This window comes from Anopheles merus, chromosome 2R, assembly GCF_017562075.2.
Source record: "Anopheles merus strain MAF chromosome 2R, AmerM5.1, whole genome shotgun sequence".
Taxonomy (NCBI): Eukaryota; Metazoa; Arthropoda; class Insecta; order Diptera; family Culicidae; genus Anopheles; species Anopheles merus.
In genome coordinates, this window is record NC_054082.1 from 47,535,682 (window position 1) to 47,558,846 (window position 23,165).

Consider the following 23,165-nt stretch of genomic DNA (forward strand, 5'->3'; position numbering starts at 1 on the left):
ACTCCCTGACGCTCGGCAGCACCACCGACGCAAAGGTACTTCATTTCTCGATTCATTAGGAATTCCACTTAAATTTTCCAGCTCTAATTATAGTTTGGAACATTTTCCGCCCCGGCCCGGTTTAGCGCGGACTGCATTCATTCCCCCTGCGTGTTCCGTTCGATTCGGTGGAGTTTGGGTTCGGTTCTTTGGGGGCTGTATGAACCTACCGGAAATGAGATTTGTGGTGTCGACTGAAAGTTTCACCGTTTGCAACAGCAGTGTTGCTGCTGCTGCGCGGAGTACTAATTGGACGTGAGACGTGTCCGGGGGCGCTCAAGGACACGCTGCGAGACCCGCGGCAGACGAAGGGAAGGTGAGCAAACTTTCCTCGAAACAACCCTGACAGCTGGTTGTAAGTTTTTGAATTTTTCAATGTAAAGTTTTAGGTCACAACCTGTGTGCCGTCGCGTTCTTGAGCCGTTGATGTTCGGGGAAAAGAAAAAAAATGAAATTCGCCACACTGTCGATGAGGAGGAACAATTTCTTTGGTAATTGTAAACCACATGGGGCGCACTTGACGCTCTCCGTGATGTGGATCGGAAATGCTCTGGTGGCTTCGGAAGAAACATCCATTTTGTTATGGCACCCATCCCAGGGACAGCAGTGTTGAAGAACCCATTTCCACTTGTTTTTACAATGTTTGAATTCCCCCGATGATCGAATATGTTTAAGTGTCCATTGAATTGGAACATTGAAACTAAAAGTTCAAGCAGTCACCGAGATACTAAAAACCCTCTGCTACCGGGCTTTCTCATTCCAAAGAAGTGTCACGTTTGCGTTCGAGATGCTTGCGGGATTATCCGGGTGTTATGTTCGATCGTTTACCCGCTGCACTTTTGTTAATCTCATTTACGAAGCATTAAATTCAACATCCTGAGCATGATTTATTGTTTTTCCAGCTGCCACCTTGGCAAGCAGTTCGCGGCTGCCGCGCTTCGGCTGCCAGTGGAATAACCCTTCCGAACGTGTCGTTTTTTTTCGTCTCACCCCTTCACATTGCTCGTTTGCTGGAATCGTCATCGCGTTTGTGTGTCACGCAGAAGTGCTGGTGGTGATGCAATTACTTCTAAAAGGCACCGCTGACAGCGGGGGAATGCTGGCAGGCGAATCAATTTATCAAAACTTTGTAGCTTCTATTTCCCCCTTCATAGCAGTGGCTGAGTTGAGAGTTGGAGAGGTTCAAACTGTGGACGTACTTAGAAAATAAAAAAATCACACATAAACCACACAACGGCGAAGGTTCGATGTGTCACTGGCTGTGCGTGTTCATTCGTTTTAGCGTTTGTTTTCGTTGCTTGACATACGCTCGGATACATTGGCTAAGTGCTAAACATACCCTGTGTATGTGTCTGTGTGTTGGGCTATGTTCTTAGAGCTGATATGGTAGAGGTTCTTTGCTTTCTCTTTGCTTCGTTCCAGTACACTCTGAGCAAACAGACCCAGGACGTGTCTGAAATGAAAGCGCAAAGCGAGAACAGTGCAGCGCGCTCCGAGGTTACTTCCGATAATTTATCTTGAAGGATTTATGCTTTTACGGCACACATACACTCACACACACAAACATAGAACTGCTTTGGTACGGTTGGCTCTCGCCCACAAACCGAAATTCGCCTTCGATCGATCGAAAGCGGAATGAAAGGCACAACTCGTAACAAGACGTTAAAACAAGACGATCGATCGTTGTAAATCGATCGGGGTTACCGTCCACCATTGCTCGCCCATTCATCTTGTCAGGTTGGTGCGTTTTTCACTTACCCAACATCCAGCAGAAGCGGTTACCGGGCGGTGGCTCAAGTTTCGTCACGGGTTTGGCACGGTCTGTGGCAGGGGAAGGCAAACAAAATGAAGCATGAATCTCTTGCACGGAGCAAAAGCAAGAGAATCTTCAACACAAACTTCACAGCGCGGTTTTTTTGCGACGGCTTCCCATCAGACGGAGAAGGCAAGAGTGTGTCTCCCACACGTTGGAAGTTCGCTGCTCTGCCGGCAAAGCCACTAGAGCCGGAAGAGAAACAATAAAAGTCGATCGTAAAAGTCGTCTATAAAATATTTCCCTTACTGTAGGCGAACGTGAGGAAAACTTTGTGGTTCGCTCGTCGGCTACAAAACTCGGTTCAGCTTGCGCTGCTACCGAGCTCTGTTCTGTTGCCGTTGGTTTTTCATGTTTTATTTTGTATCACAGCAGGGTGGAACAGAAGGCAACCAATGGTATGGGGATCGGGAGCTGCTCCCGCACAAACGGTGCCACCAGAAACGGTAGCGATAAATTATCTAACGGCGCGGCTCCGAAACGAACCACTGCCAACACGGGGCAGTGCGTTTTTCCATGTCTGCTAGTTGCTAGCGCCACCGTTGGGCAAGTTAAATTGGTTGCACATACACACATACACACACATATACACCAACCCCTAACGCCGGGACCACCTCGGTCGGTGCACGCAGTGGACAGTACACGAAATGGTCATTAGAAGGGTTTGCATCCGGTCGGTGGTGGTTCTGTAATGCGCCTTCCTTCCTTGTCCCGTCCTTTAACGATGTTTAAAACTTAAACGCGCTACTGTCGCGGTCTGACTAGCAGCAATCCGGCAATATGGTCCGAGTTCTGACTTTGCTAGTGATATGTCTTATTGTCAAACTGGGGCGCCTAAAAGTACGGAAGGTAATTGTAAGAATGAGAAAAAAAACTTATGTTGGAGTTTTTCAGGTTCGAGTGACTGTCCAAAAAACGCGTTCAGTCATTTTCAGTGCGCAAGGGAAATATTTACGATGTTGCTCTCATTAATTACCAAGCTCATTTATCAACTGCACCGGTACAGGTGGACTGTGGGGCTGTGTTTTGTGGAGAGCTTCTTTCGCTTGGAAGTTCTTTCAGCTTTTGGTAGTTTCAGTGAATGTTACACACTCACATTAAGAGCCTTAATTAAATGGGAGTAGTTAATCAGACGGACAAAATGGTAGTTAGCATTAGAATGAATATTATGCGTGTTTATTTGTTACATCGTATTCTGACGCCTTTGACTTTACAGGCTAGGTCGCCGCCACTTGAATGTCGTATGGTTATGGCTTCGATAACCGAAGAACTTTGCTTTGTGACGTTTTTTCCATGGGATTTACGTGATAAGCACTGGACTCTTACTTATAACATTGGACTTGCATTCTTACTGTTATTAACATTACATTTTTGCATTATTTATTTATGTAGCCAAGTAATATTTATATTGATGCAATTAAAATTTCGAAACTGTCGTATAAAGTACGGCATCAAAATCACTAAAATGTGCAATTTTGCGTTTGAAATTGATTTTCAATGTAGTGATTATGTCTTCTGTATCATATTGTGAATATTGTAGAAGTATTATCTCCTAGCTAGAGCGCCTATGATTCCTTTCACCAGTATACAGGGATTGATATTCAGAATTTATTGACAGACCTCCCTGTGCGAATTGTAATATGTGGTATTCGGTATTATTTGTATTTGTTTTAAATATTGCGCTATGTATTACTTTGTATGAAAAAGAAACCTGTAGTATCATCACTTCCTTATTTTATATAACATCGTTTTAAGATATTCTTTCGTTTGAATTTTGTATCCTACCGATCGCAGAACTTTTTGCAAAAAGTTAACCTACTATGGGTTGGTTCAAGTTAGTGGAGTGACAAAAGGAAAGTATTCAACTCTGAGTAGTTGAAGAATAAAAAACGAGTAAGATATAAGCACATTTTGTCTAATTGAATAGCAATGCGTAGCCATTGAAGCACATATAATAGATGTACTATGTACACATTTTTGTACAATTAGTCATAGACAATTGACCTCTTCAAGAATTGTAATTTTTTTATGTAATATAATGCTACAAAAAGGGTTACTGAACAAATCATGCGCACCAAGGGATTTGTTGATCTTGAAAGTAATATTGTTTCATACATTACAAAGAACTGTTTGCAGTTCAAATTGCATCTGTGTGAATGCCTATACCAGCAGATTGTAATTGCAACCCGAAATAAAAACCAAAAACCATTCCTTTAAAAAAACTTTAAAACCGACTGTTAACAAAATCCAAACCAAGGGCCAATCCAGCACGATTTATGTACGAGAGCCAATAAATCTTTATGGTATGACAAGTAGAAATTCCTAATTGTTCCGTTAGTGCTGTGTTTCGTGCCATTGGGTGCAGGTTTGGTGTTTCATTTATCATCTTTTTTCTACCTTCAGTTCGTTCTCATCGGGTTCGTTTGCCAAGCGAATTACCACCGCCAGGTAAGTCCTTGCGCGACTCCCCGCGATACCGATCCACGTTTTGAGTCGCACCGCGTTGAGTGTAGTGGCCGGAAATTGAATTTATCCATAGTTACTCGATTCCATACCATAGCGATGACGAGCTCGTCAGAAAAAAAAACGATGGTGCAATGCTGCCCTGTACTGCAATAAACCGCAATATCGTATTACAACAACCATTCCGCACGCGGGCACGCACGCACACTCGTCGCCGCGCACTCAACTTCCGGCGTTCGCGTTTTTAATGGCACCAATAAACAGACGGATTCGTTATCTGCCACCACAACACCGGCTGGCTGACGGGGCAAAGGGAGGTAGAAAGGTGGGATCTCCAGTATTGACTCACCTTTGCCCGCTGAGCGCATCGAAATGGTCGTGCCTACATTTTTTCCCCTCGGGTCGGTGCTATTGATCCCGGTGGAGCGCGCACAGTGTGGAAGGCACCCGCAGACCGGTAATGATTTCCCAAACCGCCACGTAATCCCGCTATTTACTGCTCCAATTTTTACTCTCCTCCCTCAGCGTCAAATTCAATCCAAATAAAACTGTTTCCATTTCTCGTTTATTGATGAGCTGCGGACTTGCTGCGTTGCTGCGGTAAGCGGTGGCGCAACGGCTGAAGGTGCGCTTGTAAACAGTACAACGGCACGACTGCATCGACAACTGCGCAAACATTATAACGCAGCAAAATGTTTTGCAAATTATTTGACCACTGCCGTGGGGCTTTTGTTTGGGAATTGCATCATATAGGGGTGGAATGGAAAACAATCGTTAGAGGAAATAATAAAAGTACGCAATACATTTCACATTGTTGCTGCAATCGTAAATAGTGCATAGAACCATTCCAAGCCATCATAACAGGTTTTACGAAAATCCTACTCATGGAAAGGAAACAGTAAATTATCATATTTAAGCAATCGCTTACGCACACGTTTGTTCACACAAAACGAGTCAAAAAACGAAAGAAAACAAAATCGTCCAACGACGGTTGTTCCGGACGTTTATTTGCATTCGCGTAATAACGTTACCGTTTCCGATTTGCTCGCCTGTTTACCGATGCGATTACGCGATTACGAAAGGCGGTTAAAGAACTAGCCCTTCTCGAACCGTTTGCCTGCCTTTTTGAAATGGTGTATTGTAACGTTGGAAGAGTCGTTCTTTTCCTCGCCAGTCTTTTGCCTAGTTATGATCGCATAGGACGACGCGTCTGCCATCGGTTGTCATCAGTTGTTCCAATAAAGCACCTAGCAGCTACGAGGTCCCCCGTCTGCTTGTTACTGTGTCCTGGATGATGCAAAATAACCATCCCTACCATTCTGCTAGCTATCGACAAACGACAAATCGGTCAACGGCGCTGCTGTTTGTCCGGAAGCACGGGGGTCGTTAGCGGGCGTGCGCTGACTGCAGAGCCGAACCCACCAACAACAACAGTGTGGCGTAATACGATTTAATATGACATCCATGATTTATTACGGTTCACTTACTCGCTCTCTGGCTGCTCTGTTTTGCTGGTGGTGGGGTTCTGCATGTTAAACCACGCCGGGCTGCTGCCTTGTCACCCCTTTTCACTGTACGCCCTATCTCCGGTGAGCCAAAGTGCATCGAACGCGTACGGGTCGAAGTATGAACGCACCGCCGCCAACCATCATCATCTTGCTCTCGTTCCGGATTGAAAGCCGTGATTAGTAGGAAGCACAGCTGTGCCTAATTAGTTACAATTAGAATTCTTATCATACTTTGGACCTATACGCAACGGGTACGCTCTAACGGGTAATGCGTTCTCGTCACGGACCGTTCCTTCTGTGGCGCAACGTTTTAAGTCGAACCACAACACAGTCGCAAGGCCGCGAACAGCAAGGATATGTGTGTGTGTGTGTTTGTGTGCTGTTTGTGCGCCTTCTTCGATTCGAGGGGTGTTATAGGGCGGTGATTGACGCAATCCAAAGGGGTTGTAGTTTTGTTTTCTTTTGTGTGTGTGTGTGCATCATTTCTGTTGGCACGCGGATGTGAGGGAAATCTATGATGCGTGCGGTGCCCTATACTGGCTTCGGTCTTCATGTAGTCTGTTTGACTTATTAATTAGTTACTTTGTTTGCGCCTGTCATCTTATCCTGCGAAGTGAACTGTAGGGTGTCGAATTCGTGACCGAGGGTTTTAGGCGAGCATTTCGACACGTGCTTTATAATGATTATCTTACAAATGGGTTCGCAGTTGCACTATCAGATATGAATAGTTCGGAGCGATGTGTGGTTAAAATCCATGTTGTTTTTTTATTATTATTTTAAACTTTACTGTTATACTCAGGGAATACCAATTAGATTGGATTAGATTGATACGGCTATACTTTGTATACGGCAAGTAGATGAAGAATAAGTATTGGACCGAAGCTCTACTTTCTACTTAATATAGTTAAATTTTAGAAGAATAACGTACACAGCAAATATTAATATTCTGATTATAATGAATATCTGTTATTAGCAACTAATGAACTTTCTGATAGGGTAAATTTGCTACGGGTAATAGTGGGGCATTAAGTTCCGCTTTCTGCATGAGATTTAAATCCAACATGAACTTCTTATTAGGTCGAGGGACCTTACCTCTGCATCATTGGGTTTGATCTTTTTGAAACAGTATTTTATTAATATTTAAATGAACATAGAATTGCTTTCATTGACAATTTAACGCGTTATACAAACGTAATCTCGGGGAAAATGTATTCTGTTCTATAACAGCTTATAGTTTAATGATCAATTCTTCTTGCGGATTTTACATCGTTGCTTACCTTGGAGAGATAACTTTAACATACCCGACTACCGTACACGGTGTACGGCTGCAGTCTCTTGAACATTGCCGTAAAGCTGCACAGAGTGTGTTTGTATCCAAACTGAAATGGTAATATATGCAGGAACTCTAGCTTCATACAGCCTCTCGAAACTGAGTTACTACAATATTACGTAGTTTAAATACATAGCAATAACGGACAAGGGTCATAGTTCATGTAGTACCAGACCCATTAAATGTATTGAATAATTAAATAAATCAATCAATCAATTAATGAATTTATGTATCAAAAATAATGCTTCTATGCTTTTTCAAATAGATGAATGAGTAGTGTAAATCTTGTCTTTTGAAATAAAGTAGAAATATATAGAGATGAAGTAAAAATAAGTTGAGCTTTGAGACTTTTAATAGCAAACTTGCAAACACATTATACAAAAGAAATAAAACATAGAAAGTTTAAACGAACATGTGTTTGTTTATAATAGTTGCAGATATCGCAGACTGCTTTATGTTATCGTGTTTCTTGTTGGAATATTCCTTTTTAACTCAATTAAGTAAAATTTTTATTTTAAATCTAAAAAAGTTTGAGTATTCGATAGTAAAAAATGCCTGTATTATTAATCCGACACTTATCATAAAGCTCAAAGCTTAAATGTAACATAAAAACCACATGTATATTCATTGAGCATCGAAATCGTTATCGTGATAAATGGCTTGGAAAAAAACGAAACACGAACAACAAGCAACTCATCAAACTTCTCGTTTTACTTAAAAGCTGAGCGCTCTCTTAACTCCTCCGGGTATGATTAATATCAGTGAAACACACTTTCTCGTTGCTGTGATACCAACAAAACAAAGATAGAAAGGTCCCTTCGATAAAATCATGCTCTTGAAAAAAAAAGAAGTGAAAAGAAAACAGAAGCGAACGTAATGTTTTCACACCTTTTTTGACACACAATCATGTCACGGTTAGCCGTCACGCCGGGGTACGGAATTTTGCAGTCGACATGCGGTATGAACGCTTTTCAGCACACCTTCCCTGTAATCCTTAGCCCCGATTTGGAAAGATCAAAGAAAAACGATATGCTCTGCAAATGCAAAGTTTGAAACCAACGGAAACACATCCAAATCAAATGCACACTCAGGCGCGTGTACCGATAGCGAACACCGGGAAAGGGAAGCGTCACTCGATTGCAGTGCGGTAAAAACAGAGGGAGGGGAAGGGGGGGAGGGAGGAAAAGTGATTGCTCCGGTTTGTGTTTTGTCACTCAGATTCTATGGCAGTCGAGTCGGGGAGGCGTGGAAGTAGAAATGGAAACATAATTTCGGGGATGCTGTTGGCTGTGTTGAAATGGTCGCGTGATGCATCGGATATCAAGGGCGATGGATTGCAGTCATTTCACACTGCTCTTCGGTTTTTTTCGCCTTTCCCTTTGCCCATCATATGCTGCATGCCTCCACCACCACTACTACTACAAGCCAGTCAGCGAAAGGAGAAGAAGGGATCACATCAGTGCAATACATGTGATTTGTGGCGGGAGATTTGTAACCGTTCAACGAAATGGAACTTTGAAGTTTTCTGATGCCATAAAATGGAATTGGTATGCTGTTTGCGATTGATTTATGGATGGCAGTTTTCAGGATATAGCTGCTATTACTGTAAGTGAGTATCGGTTTTGCGATTGCACGAACACAACACTCCGATGTACAGATACGTCCGGTGCTGTAAAACATCAAAGAAATCGATCGCATCGAGGTTTTGTTTTTTTTTGTAAATTGTAGAACAGCACACAAAATATGAGTAACCGGGAACTTGAGATTGAAACAAGAGTTAATAGTACTTGCAAATCAATTTAAGCGAATAAAAGCGTACGCTGCAAAAACGATCCATTAGTGGTGCCGTACAAGCTGGAGTCGGGCGTTGTTCTTCAATCGGAGGTTTTCGAGTTTCTGAGTTTCTTCCGCGCTCGGATCTTTCAGAACTGGGACAGGCGTGTAAAATATTGATTGTTGGCCGGTGAGTTGGCGTTATGAACCATTCCTTTTCATAATTCAGCGGTGCACTGCCGAGCCCAGCCAGGATGTGCGGCTTAAAATGGATGATTTTGCAGCAATCTCTCTTAACTGTCGAGCCGAACCGAGACAAATGCGCGAACGGGCAATAACGGGGCGAAGTGGGACGGGCCGATCGATTCTTGTTCGGATAGCCCTGTGGAGAATTTTATTTCTGAAATCAATCATTTTTCATAATTAACCATATGCTGCTTGTTGGATTGAGGTTTGTATGCCCAGCAACACATTCACACAACTGCGAAGACTGGAACCGTTGTTTGGGACGTGCTAAGGGCAGAATGGAATACAAAAAAACTGGAATAAAAATACAACCGTAACCGATCGGACGTTGAGAGAGATCGATCGAGGAAACGGTTACATATTGCCCTTGTGTAGTGTTAGGCTTCATCCTTGGCTACCCCTGCCGTCGCATCCTCGCATCGTTTCTGACACCTATACACATGCTGCTGCACAAATGGGTAAGAAATCGAATGGAACGATCGATAAATAAGCTAGAGTAGTAATAAATTTTTAACACTCAAGGGTACGATTATGCTGCGCTGAGCACGGCCAGAGAGAAACCAGCCTGAAGGTACCACCGAGAGTATTGAATTTAAATACATCCCTGATCCTGTGCCATCGTGGTTTGGAGTGAAGCATTTCTAGTCCAAGGGTGAAAGAAAGGACAAAAGGGGGTTCAAAAAACATCATAACAATGGGCGTTGTATAGCATTGAAATTGAGGGGGTGATAGAGAAAGAGAAAGAGAGCGGGAAGCCCTGTGGGATTTTACACTGATCTGGCAACGGCGAGATGAATTGGTTCTGGAAGGGAAGCACACACACATACACACACGCACAGCACGATCCGTTCCGGCTGAGGGAAAGCCTTTCGGAAGGATCAATTAATGGCGAAGGACGGGCTTTTATGTTTCCTTTAACGCAATTAAACCACTCGGCATAGTAATTAGAAATTATTCTTGCCACGAGTGCATGCACGACCGAAGAACAGCCTGCTGCACGGATCCTTTCTCCGTTTAGACGCACAACCGCCAGTCCCGTGGGTTACGCAGGGCTGAGATTTATTTTCTGTAGCATAAATGAGCCCAGAAACACTCCCCGGTGGGTCCTACGGGCATGTGCTTGCGTGTGTGGAACGAACAATTGAATGCGTTCGCAAAACAGGATAATAGGATTTCCGTGCGGAATCCGATGCGGCCTTGGTTATTTCGTGTCCGATACGGGCGCATTAGACCACATGTTATGGAAAAGATTTGCCCAATGAAACATTGAAATAATTCAATGGTCTTTAGATGTTTCAGAATTTACCTCATTTAAGTTTGAATGCAGCACCCAAACTTTAGGAAAAAGTGCGTTTACAAGTGAAGTTCCGCTGCGGGGGGTTTCACCGTTTCAAGAACACAATTTTGTGTGTGCCTCTTCTCTTGGTGTGTGGATGCTGCATCATCATCGTGTCTGCTTCAATCATCATTCATCATACAATTTCGACTGAGTTTCAACCCCCTGTCTGAGCATAAAGACACAAAAACGGGCAGCGGCGGCCGTATGCTCTTGTCGGTTTGCTTCTTTCCGTCAAAACCACACCACCGGGAAATGATGCAGCATCCGTAAAAGGCCGTAAATGAGTGGTTCGAAGAGTCTGCCACAGACAAGAAAACAAATCACTTTCGCGAGTCATCTCTTGAAACGAGCGCACAAGCATTTGATTCAAAGGCTGTTTGCCGTGTGCCGTATTGTTAAGATGTTGCACGAGCTTCGATTTGAAGCAGCCTCAACCACTCAGGCTCGAGTTGATGCATGCAGCCACACAAACACACTTAGTATGCAAACGAAATGAGTTACCTGAACGATGGAGGTTATTAAAGGACAGCCTTCAGAGCCCGCATGACCCGGCCAAATGCTTGTGGTTCAATCCACTAGGCACAATATAGAATTTATGAGTCTTGGTGTTGGAAGAGTGATTGGTTTAAATGGTAAACAGACGCTTAAAAACAAATGGTTCGCCGTTGTGTATCTTTTCATCAAATTTAATATTTTGTATGCTCTGTAAAATCTGTTTTGAATTAAAGTTTGAAATAATTTATGGTTTTGCATGATATTGTTACATTCTGTAATTGTAGTTACAGTTCAATTATTCTGGTGTAGTAGTTGTGTTTAGAAGGATTTGGATGTTATCAGATATTATTCATCCTTAAGCAGCCACAGTAGAACTATAATACAATTTTTGGTTATTCATGTGTGTATCCTCATTTAAACAGTTCATTGTGAACTGGATAGAGTCTTATAAAATGTTTAAAAGGCTCATCAAGTACTTGTGTAATGACGATTTTTTTCACAAATCAATCTGGCTTGATTATCACTTCAAATTTGATGGTAAAATCACAAATCATAAATAATTTGGTATTTTCTCTATCTATGAAGTTGATGGACTAGAAATTATCTTGTTTGATATTCAAGTGCGATGAAGGATGATGCTAACCTGATAAGCTGATCTATCATACGAATTATAGTGATCCAAGGATAGTCTTAGTATTCACTCAATTATTGTATATTGGTCTCTGAACTGTCTCATAAATACATGAGACATTCAAGTAGAAACTCTCAAAACTATCCCTCCTATTTCATGGACATAGATTCTTCAGTTGTGGATTAAAGTATATCTTTAAGTTCCATTGGTAAAAGTGTTTATTTTTAAATCATATGAAATTAATAATAATAACTCATTGATGTAAGAGTAGCTTTCCCAGATTATTTATTGAAACAAGTCATTGTATAAAATGCTTGCAACCCAATGTATTCTAATGTATGTATGTATGTAATGGTATAATTTCATACAATGTGTAATAAACTGAACAGACAATTTATCTCTTTTCTGGTTCGCATTTGGCATTGACTTTAAAAATCCGTTTAGGTAATGGTTATTAAGCTGCCAGCTTTAAAGTGATTCACACAAAAAACTTCATTAATTTCATTCCGTAATGCTTTTACCATCATCCCAGCCTGGTTTCCCCATCATTCATGCTGCGTGAAATTTTTGCAAAAGATTGAACGGCTTAACAAAACCCAACCTTGATGCCATTGAACGATAGATCGTTAGCAACCTTAATGTCAGCCTTTTGTGTTAGAGACTATTGAAGAAAACAAGGGAAAAATGTTGGGAACTTTTTGTGTGCGAAGCACAATCTTTTTTTTCTCTCTTATCGATTTGTTCAGAACGAATGGTTTAGTTTTTCTCTTTCCGTTCGACCTACCCCTTGAATAAGTGTGTTCCTGGAATGTGTGAGGCATCCTTAGCCAAGGCAATGACTCAGACATCAGTTTTCGATCGATAGCATTCCGCACGGAGAGCACGGTTTCGTTCCAGCATGAAACCAGCATTCGATTGTTTTAGCTCTCTATGTTAGTCTCCCCATGGGGAATATCGTCCCAACCTCTCGAACGGCTTGTGAGAACAGCCCGTGCCTGAATGTGTTTTTTGTGCGAGCCAGTGCCCTGTGTGTGAGTAAGTGTGACTACGCAGGGTTGGGGAAGGGTCTGGTTTGAAGCATCGTGTGGCCATTCCATCGAGACTGGCCACTCGATATTAATATACGCCGAGACTCGTTGTTCGCCTTTCGGTTCGTAATTCTTTGCGCATTTTCCTTCGATTGGCGCCGCCGGTCGAAGCAATTTCACCGTTGCGCACGATCAGACGAAACAGGAGTGGCGAAGGCGGTGATGGTGGTCGAGGTGAAAAAGCAGGGTATTAAAAGAGTGTGTTATTAAATTAAATTGATTCATTGAGCTCGTGAAATTAGTAAGACCCGGCCGCGTACATTGTGCGCTCGCTTCCAACGTCGGCTGCTCGAATCGCTCCACCATCCCCATCCTGCTTCACTGGCTGGCACTTTGCAGCATCGCCAGTGCGTGGATCCTTCCCCCACCATTCAAGTCGTTGGTACACGAGTACAGAGGTTTTAGGTTAAACGAGATATCGCTTCCACACCGTAGTTCCGTGGCGCTCTAACCTTCGGGAAATTGATCGACCCACGGGTTCACAGCGAGCAAGGGCGGGGGCGGCAAAGTACGGCCACGGAAGATGGTGGAATTCCCGGGTTGTGGGTAGGAAGTGTGAAGGGAAATTGGACTATAATGAGATCTCGCGCAAAAGATCGAGAAAGATTGATGAAGTGATTTGATTACTGCCGAACGTACGAACACGAACGGGCCAACGAACGAACGTCAAATCGTACGGCGAGAGGTCCCGGCGGCGGCCCGGCGATGCTACAATGAATGGATAAATTTAAACCATGCGGGAGAGATGATTGTCATTACGAAACATCGTAAGGCTTCGGTCTCGTAGGGGGTTGTTTGGGTTTGGGGAAACGATGCAGAATAACTGCACGAAGATTCGGAAGGATTTAAAGATGGGTTTAGTGACGGTTACTTGCTGGAATAAGGCGAAAGAGCGTTGAGAAATCAAGGCATGATTTCCAATCCAATCGGAAGATTGAAATTATCTCTTAGTTGTGATTTGTGCACGAGAAATTTAATAATAAATTAAATTAGCAAATTTAACCTAGCCAAAAAATTCCTGATATACGTTGGTTTTGGGTTCATGATTGCTGTCTTTCGAGTATGATAAGTAGTTTGTAGTTGAACATTCGTTCTTCAAGTTCAAGTGAATACCATTTGCAGGGATTATGGAATATTTTTCTATGTAGGCATTTGCCCGAAGGGTCCGGTATTAAAACTACCTATGCCTTCTTTTCTCCAATTACCAAACCGTGTCAATCAGGAACTTTAAACACATTTTTGATACAACGATTTATAACAAAGTAGTATTTTGAAAATCATCTCGACAAAATGAAATAACAAATTTATACATCCGACCTTGGGAAGTATTGAAGAACACTTCATGATTAGTATCTCTGTTACTCGTAAAGGCAAATAAACCTGATAAAAAAATAAACTCTAATTGTACCATTTCACAGTTCACATTTAGAAAATCATTTCTCCATCTTTCATTTGCATATCATTTACGCAACGAACAAGATCAACATCTGCGTACCTTAAGTCCTATTCCTGACTGTGGTCGTAAAAACAAATCGCTTTAAAGCATCTTATCTATAACCCATAGAATAAGGAAGGTCACCATACGACTAGGCCAGGCAAATGGGTTTTGTTTGGTACCTTTTCGGTACTTTACACCAGCACCAGAAAGGGAAGGGAAATATGATATTGCAGTGGTGTAATAAAACTGAACGAAAGCAGCTAATATAAAAACAGAAAATAAAGCATTCGCTGCAAAGCGAGCGATCCAACCGACTCGTCGCTGGTGAAAATGCCAGCAGCAGCGCTTCAATCGGTTTTTTTTTTGGCAAAATGCTGTCCGATTCTGAAATTGGCCAATTGTTCATGCCAAATAAGCCAATTTTATGATTATTAGCCATTTATAAGCAGAACGGATGAGTCGCCCCGAGAAATACTCGCGTGGGGCTGGCAGGAGGAGATCGCTGCAGTGTGGTACCCAATAACACTAATCCACTTTTTAACAGCTCTCTTACTCTCACCCCCTGCAGCAGTCAGCTATCCCATAGTTACCGATGTGTGAGTCGTCCCAGGGTTGTCAGGGGATCTGGGGAGCAAATCGACAGAAACGAACCGAATATAAATGAACTAATTTTACAATCATGTGAAGCTTTTTTCCATCTCTCCCCATTCGCTTTCCTGTACTGTGCTGTGGCTCGCTTGCCATCAAACGGGCATCAAATTACGTAAAGTAGTCTCGCGTCGGGCGCATTCGGTCATCTTTGGCATGTCGTTAAAGTTGATGAGCTATTCAGTGTAGTTTTCTAGGATTTGAGAACGGGTATCACCGGTGTGGCCGTAAAAGCTAATCACCTGCGCATGGTAATGATACGCTGTTGGGGATTTTTTTTTACATTTTAAAAGTAGCTCTGCCCCCCGCGGCGACTGCAAGATGGATAGCTGTTCGAAGGGAAAGTAAAGAAACGGACGGGCTAAATTAGCTGTACGCTCCGAGCAAGATCAATTAATTAATTAAAGTCTTAAATATAATTACAACCACCATATTCTTAATGGAAAAATTCTTTGTCCAAGCTGCACTGAGCCTGTACCAGGATCCTGAACAGTGCATATTCGTTTGGTAAGTGCTCCTAATTGGAGGTTTGCATGCACTGAAATCGTTAATAACGATCCTTTTAAGGGTGAAATACAACTGTCCGAGCCCAGAAAAACACACAATCCACATTTCCACCAAATATAAACCCTCATTTATAAACAAAATTCTTCGCCAGCCGATACTGCACCGGAAATGAGCCCGTAGACACAGTAGAGCAGGCTCGTTTTTTGGTTATTCAAGCTGCTATCAGCGCCAACTTATCATAAATCATGCATTGTTTTCACAGTGACGACTGGGGCGACTAGAACATATGTAAAATACTTCCGCCAACAATCGGCGGGCAATTTGAATGCTGTAACCCTTTCCTTTCCCTTTTTTTCGTTTACAAGCGAGCAGTCCACTCCAGTTCCCGCTTATCAATGTGCCATTAGCTGCGTGTACATTCCACTCAAACGCTCTCCGCTGCCATTACTTTCCGCCCTGTGCAACATTGTCGGCGCTATAGCATTAAGCAACGCGAACTACCGCACTAACGCAATCATAAAGAAGTGAACTAACAGGCTGCACACGCACACAACCTCATGGCAACAATAAACAAGCACGAACCCCAAAAAAAGTACTCTCCCTTAGTGCTGAGATAATTCAAGGGTTTAATTTCTCTGAATATTCAGCAACTAGCGTCCGAAATTATGGCACAATCGCGCTCCGAACCCCATCATTTGCTACCTTATGGTGTTCGTTTTCTGGTCGGCCCTTCCTACCTTCGCGGTGAAGTTCGGCGTGCAGCAAGCAGGGGCCGATATCCGTAGGTAATGCCAGATAAACCAGTACAACATTTAAATCGATTCATAATCATACAATTACCATTACCATTCATTTCACGTCGGTCGGCTGGAGACGAGGTTTTGAGGTGGCAAGAGGGCTCGCTCTGTACAAGGGAAACACACATTTCCGCTACTCCGGTGAGCCGTGAAGGCTGAGAGGGGCGAGTTCCTGGCGCCAGGACGAAATAGCTCCGAAACAACATGCCGAATTTCGGGCTTGGAAATTCTGATGGCAATAGTCTACTGATGGATGGTAGTAGAGGTAGCAAGCGGTTGGGGATCGAACAAGTGTTTTACCTCACATTGTAGCTTCCACCAGGAGAGGTGTACTACTAGTTACCGGGATGGTAATCATGCGGACGAAATTGAGCAACAAGGAAAGTTTTATGTTAAAGATGTTGTGCCGTGAGCGTGAGCCGAGTCGTCACAGCCTGTTCGACAATTTCATTAGGCCATGTGCATGTATGTGTGTATGTATGTGCATATATGTATGTATGTGTGTGTGCCGAACGATGTTCGGCTTTTGGAGCTTGCCGAAACTTTGCCGAATTTAGCTTGCAAGAGCTTTGAATCATCAACGGTTATGGCGAACTTTAATCAACCGCTGACACGCGGTGCACGGTGACATTATAAACCAAAAACGACGCACTTAATTCTTCTCCCTCCAACCCCAAAAAACACCCCATCCAAGTGAAAGGGATACGCGGTGTGCGTGTGCGTGAGTTTCTTTTTGGCTCAATTCTCAAGCGCACATGAAAGCACCGGCGACGACGACGACGACCAGTGGCAAGCGCAAGATTCAGGTTTTATTTTTCTCAACAAATTATGTAGCTCTGACCTTTCTTTGCAATTTTACGGCTTCCTTCATTTCAAGCAGCTGCGATAAGGAAAAAGGGATTCCCACCCAGCGATGCAGCGCACCCAAAAGTGGTCGTCCTCCGCACATCGTTGGGCTCTGTCGGCTACTGGTGCACCCCTCGCTAGCGAGGTTTGGTTTTGCAGGTCTTGTTGAATTTATAATGATGATTAAATTATAATCATCATCAAGCAGTAGCACCACTGGCAGGAGCGGCCTTAATGTTGCAGTTGGCGAAAGAAACACGCTCGGCTCACCGGCCAGCGCAGAGGTTTAAATAAATTCCAAACTCTCTGTCCCTAAACGTGGACTAAACGCAGCGGTGCCACTAAAGCCTCTGGCTCAAAACAAAACGATACAAAGAAGAAAGAAAAAAAACTAACTATCCCAAAAATATTTTCCCCTTATCAACATCAACAACGATATGCGAAGCGAGACTGTGCGGCGGGTCTGTTTGTTTCGGTGTTTGGAAATTAGATTGAATATTTATGCCGACGGTTGGCTGCTATCTCTCGGTCCCGGTCCTTTGAGACCCTTTAATGGGACGGTTGACACTTAAGGGGTGGCACGACACGACGGCTATAAGCGACCCCGACCCGTTTCCATGTCAAACTTCGAGCTGCAAAAGTATATGGCTTTGTGTGGCTGCTGCCCTGCCAGTAGACCGCTTTTCTAGATTTCCTTCCGTTCTCATTCGAATTACGCCCGTGAATGGTAGAGAGATTATCTCTTCGCGTTCAAAAGTTGCCTTGCCTAGTTTTCCGAGATTAGACGTAGGCCTGAATTGCTAAGGATTTTATCGCGAGTTGTTGGAAAAGCCGTGCCAAGACCTACAGCCTCTGCCTTGTGGGATGTGGCTGAAAACAGCGCGATATTATGTAGCTCTCTTTATGCAACGGCATCCCCTCGCCGATTCAGGGGCACACCAGTAAACAATGGCACACTTTGCTTCACTTTACATTCTCTCAAACCCGAAGAAAGGCCAACTTTGTCGCGAGAGCGCACCGCACGTTGAATGCAAATGGCTGTGCGCGCTGAAGTTACCACCGTCCCATCATTATGGAGGTAATGGCTGTAGTGTGCAGTTTTATCGCTCATTTCTCGAGCGGCTGCTTGAATTGTTGCATGTAAAGCTTCCTTTATCTTGTTTGCTGGATAATTTGGTACGGTTTGTGTTTGCCGTTTTGTTGCAAGAAGCCGGCAGCTCCACCGCCAGCAAGCCGCGTCACGTTACGCATAGACAATTTCTAACGTGTCAACATTACTATTTAGATTTTATTCGAAAATTATGCACACGCCCTCGGTACAATGGCAGCTGAATTTAAAACACAGCCAAACAAAAGGTGCTGCTTCAAAGAGTGCAGCCATTATTCTTGATTATGTTTGCACTGTTGCTGCGACTATTTTACGCGAAACGCTGTGTTAAGCGGAAGGGTAAAGAAGCCCCGCTCACGTCATAGTAGTGGCCCAGCTCGATGAGAGTGTGTACGCATGACGCACGCCGGAAGTGGACCGGATCGGCCAGGGAGGGTACTCGAAGGCACATTTTTCATCGTTTGCAAGACTCATTTAAACATCTGGCAAAATAAAACCAGGTGTCGCTTAGCGTTTTAAAGTGTCACGCTGGAGATGATTGCGCTGCGTACGACCCCTTCCCACATGCGCATCCTCCCCTGTGAGAGGAGGTAGCTTCCTCGCCGGTGCTAATGGCCAGATATCGGTTTCGGGGTTCCATCGAGGTTTGATGGTCTACGTGGTTTTATGTGCGTTTTTTTTTTCGTTTATGTGTCTGCTATCTGCCATACAATCCGGTTGCCGGCATATCACCATATTGATGGTTGAAATTTTGGAACATCGATTGCCAATATGTCGGCTCAATTCATAATTCATTCTGTGGTTCCCCCTTCGACCCAGTCGGACACGTACTCAAGCCACGGTATTCCCCAGGCGATTGAATTTGATGCATTTCATTATTTCTGGAACGTGACTGGAGTGGCGTTTCTTCTCCGTGGTTGGTAGTCGTTGTTTGGCCGCGTTGGTATGTTGGTGACAGCGAGTGGCTTTATTTTTCCACGATATCACATTTTCCTTGACAACTTCTCATGACCGTCCTTTCCTTTCCGCTTGCAACCATGCAAAACCCGTGTGCCAGTGCGTGTCTCGATGATTCACAAGCACACACGCGGACAAGATTTGAGATTTAATTCCCCCTGTGGCCACATGACCATACACTGGCGCGCGCTCTCTCTCTCTCTCTCTCTCTCTGTCCGGTCCATCACGCGTCTGGCTGGGCCATTAGATAAGCGATTGACATTTCCATTCGGTTTCATCGACTGGCCTGGTGGGACGTGATTCTGCGTACGATAAAGAAACCTGTGGTCGCTCGTACTCGCAATGTGTATGTTGTGAAATTCGTTCCTATTATTACACTGTCACATGACGATGCATATGTGCGGCCAGTTCTTACTTACGTACGCGTTTGCACATCCCCATCGGGGGTACTCATTTTTTGCGGTTTGAACGATCGAAAGATGACGGACGCTTGATTCCAATCGTAAATTAGACGGTCAAGTGTGCTCTTTCCCCTACGAGATCAGTGCCAGGTGCTGCAAATCTTCACCATGATTCAGTTAATGTCTACCAAACACACCCGCAGCAACCAGCCCCCCCTGTTTGTGTCTGGATGGCACATCATCACGAGCAAGCATTTAAAAAAAGGGTACAGTGTGTGTAAATTTGGCTAGCAACATTCCTTTCTTCCAATTCACACACAATCTAAATTGCCCTTTCAGCGGATTTGTGCTTCAAAGTGTCTTCCTACGCGTCCGGATAGCTGACGGGTACAGCGCGCGTGTGTTTTAGAAAGGAACACATTTTTGCACATTTTATTACTCCCTAATGGCTACTATCTGTCCGCGAGCGATGGTTTATTAGGCAGATCTCTCCCACGGGCCAGATAGCTCCGGGGGCCTGCGTTGTTAAAATGTCACACAAATGGAACTGATATGCTTAACATCATCATCAGCAGCAGCCGCCGGAGCATCATCTGCTTGCAGCACACACTCTGTCTGTTGGCAGAACAGAATGTTGTTGGCATGGTGTTGATGGTGTGTCATAAATTCTGCCCAGAGGTGGTGTGTTTTCTCTGACTCATCAGCACAGTTGCATGTTTAGTTATCATTTTAAAGACACTCTACCATACTTATACACTTTGTAGGTTGGTTGAGTATTGCCCATAACGCGTTGTATCCTAACTTTATATTAGATACTGACATGCAATAGTATATAAAACACTGCAAACATGCCCTATAACATGCAGCTAGTGAAGAGAAAGTGACCTTACAACCCTGTAGTGTCGCACCTTTGTCGCAGCAAATGTTGCCATCGTGAGGCATCTTTCCAAATGATAAAAAAAAAAAAAAACATAATCTACCTTCCACGAAGATGATTTGCTGAAGAGGTTAACGCAGCACGGACCCCTACTAGGGGCGCATATCACGTCAGTGCGCCATTGCACTCCCGGCACAGGCAGTGTCCATCCCAGACGCAGCAAATCAGACGCTCGTGACGAATCGGTCGAAGCGAAATCAATTGCAACGGATGACGACGTATCGACAAAATATATTTACACACATCCTTCTGTGAACACACTCGTCCCGTGCCCGTGGTCGCCGTGCCTAGCCAAGCATTGTTTCCGGGGCCCGTCTGTAACGCTCAAGAAAAATGACAACTCATCAGTGTGCGCTGCCCCGTTGCCTGTGGGACATTGTTACAGCATGATGAAGAGAGGGTATAGTATGGTGCGGCACCGATCGTGTACAACTGAATGGCTTGTAATGCCGCTGTGCACTGCGGGTCTTAATAATAATAACACTGCAAACATACATATTTTCGAAGACCATTATTTATAATTTCCTTCATTTGTTTGTAACTGGTCGGTGTGTTCGGAGGCATGGTAGGTGCAAGGGCAACCGTAACATAAGTGGAGTTTACTTGCTTGCCTGCTTCCACCTTCAGCTTTCAACCGCCAGAGCTGTCGGAACCCATCGGACGGGGTTAGGGTTACCACTGTGTAGCATAAAATTTACTCGCAGCAGGTGGTAAACGAGGGCCTGCGACCATCGTTCGTATCGTTCTCTCTGTTGATGCTGCCTGTTCGTAGTTGGCCCGGGTCGATCAGAGCAGTGCTCCGGGGACTGTTTGTACCTTCAAGAACAGCAATCACTGCAACTGAGATGTATTTGGCAATCGCACACTGGTTCGGGCTGTTGCGTTGGTACTAGGGAATACCGGGGCAGGTGGTCTTGGGCCCCCGGAGAAACCCCGGCTACAATCTCAATGTCAATCTTGAAAGCAGAAACAAGGGAAATCAGTGAGTGCAGCAGCGCTCAGTCATTGCAGTCGCAAGTCAGTCAAAACTTGTCAATTTGATTTGCTCGGCAAAAGCGGATTGCATAATGAAGCTCAATCTTTTACTTTACTCGATTAGAAAATGTGTGTTCAGTTGCTGTGAACACTAGCATTTACCTTTTATTCATTGATTATATAGACATGGTGAGCATAAAGTTTCAGAAACTGTTAGCTAATGAAGAGTAGTTTTGATCATTTGTATTTTAAAATAGAATTAGTTAAAAATTCACTGCATGGATTTGTTGAATTTAGAAAAGTTTCAATTTTAAATTCACTAAATTCTCAAAAGTAAAACATTGCGAGTATAAAAAATAAATGTTTCAGAAGATTTTACATTTTGTAATACTATTATGATATTATTTAATAACATATTATACTGTTGAGAGTATGTTTTTGTTTCTTGTTTATTCATATTTTTTAGCGTTGAGAATAGTCTTCAATACACTAGGCGACAGCAACAACTAGCAAAAAGCAGTTGCACACTATCCAAACAATCATGTTTACATGCACTACTACATATGTATACTTAAAATACTTATTGTTAAATGTGGCTTACCTTCTCGTTTTTGCAGGTTGAAAGCTTTGATCGTATAGGTTCGTTAAACTGGAAAAACAAAGCGATATTTCTGAAAAAAATTAAATGAAAAATGAAAATTTTCTGAAAAGGTAAATGATTTTAAAGGTCTATTTATACAGTATGGAACAATATAAAAAATGTAAATGAGAGATAGTAAACCAACAGCATAAAGTCCACATTTGCAATGATAAAGATTTTTTATTGTTTTATTGAACCTTTGGGCCTTTTGGCTGACATTCGAAGCTTTGCTTTTATTCTAATATACAAATTATTGGTAACGAGGATGTATAAGGTTCGATTAAATTTTGTTATATACCTTTTAACCGCTTTACAAAAACTCATTTGATTGTTTTCATTTTCTTCGTTGTTTGATAATATTTCATCTATATTGTTTCCCAAATTGAGTATTTCCCTTTACGTGTCGTTTGCTACTTACTCTGTTATTGCAATTTCGCAGAATCTGTATTTTTCGGGATCGGATTTAGTTAACAGGTAGCTGTGAGGTAGCTCTATTCGGAGTCGAGACAGAATCGCTTGCTCATGGTGATCGTTATTTTTAAAAACATAAGGCGTTACTCTACTTTTAACTAATCTATGCTTGTTTTCATTCATTTTCTACTATTCGTTTAGACTGGCCTCAAGTGGTGAGGACTCTCAGTCCCATTTATAATGAGGCAGAAATGACAGGCAGGCTTAGAATTGTTTCTTTGAACCTTTTTGACACAGAAAATCAACTGTTAAAGTTATGATCAAGTTATGATTTCTCTAATTATGATTAAGTTGAAATGGTTTTGTTTGAAATAACTTCAGCGTCTCTTAATTTTAAAATTGCAAATTAAATTCACTAATTTCCTTCGCATGCCGATTCAGAGAAGCGACACTAAGGTTGCATTTACGACATGTATGTATTTGAAAGACTCGCAGCTCTTCCAGTCGCTCGAAACGCTGGAAACTAAATCAACCGCTTCCAATCAATAAACACGGATTATGCCAGTAATTTATGTTTGTCTTTTGCCAGTTTTATCCAGAAGCGCCAACTCGACCCCGGCAGCAGCCACAGCAGCGTGGAGTTGGCAATTTATATCCCTTCCCTCCCTTCTCGGGACGACGGGCAACCATTAGCACCATCAGCGCCGCGATAGTGAAACGGAGTTGTCGTCATCGTAACGACTGTTTACTAACCGTTTGTGGCAACAAATTGCAC

General features: G+C 43.2%; 2 protein-coding genes across 3 annotated transcripts in view; one reads left to right on the forward strand and one right to left on the reverse strand.

The window, feature by feature from the left end:
* LOC121588924 overlaps positions 1–23,165 on the reverse strand; it is a 93,357-nt gene that overhangs the window by 68,378 nt on the left and 1,814 nt on the right. The window contains exon 2 of the mRNA XM_041907386.1: positions 21,941–22,010. Within this exon, the coding sequence (XP_041763320.1) occupies positions 21,941–22,010 (70 nt within the window). The remainder of the gene's footprint in view (positions 1–21,940; positions 22,011–23,165) is intronic.
* Positions 1–23,165, forward strand: part of LOC121588923 (mpv17-like protein) — a 141,904-nt gene that overhangs the window by 58,300 nt on the left and 60,439 nt on the right. The window lies entirely within an intron of this gene.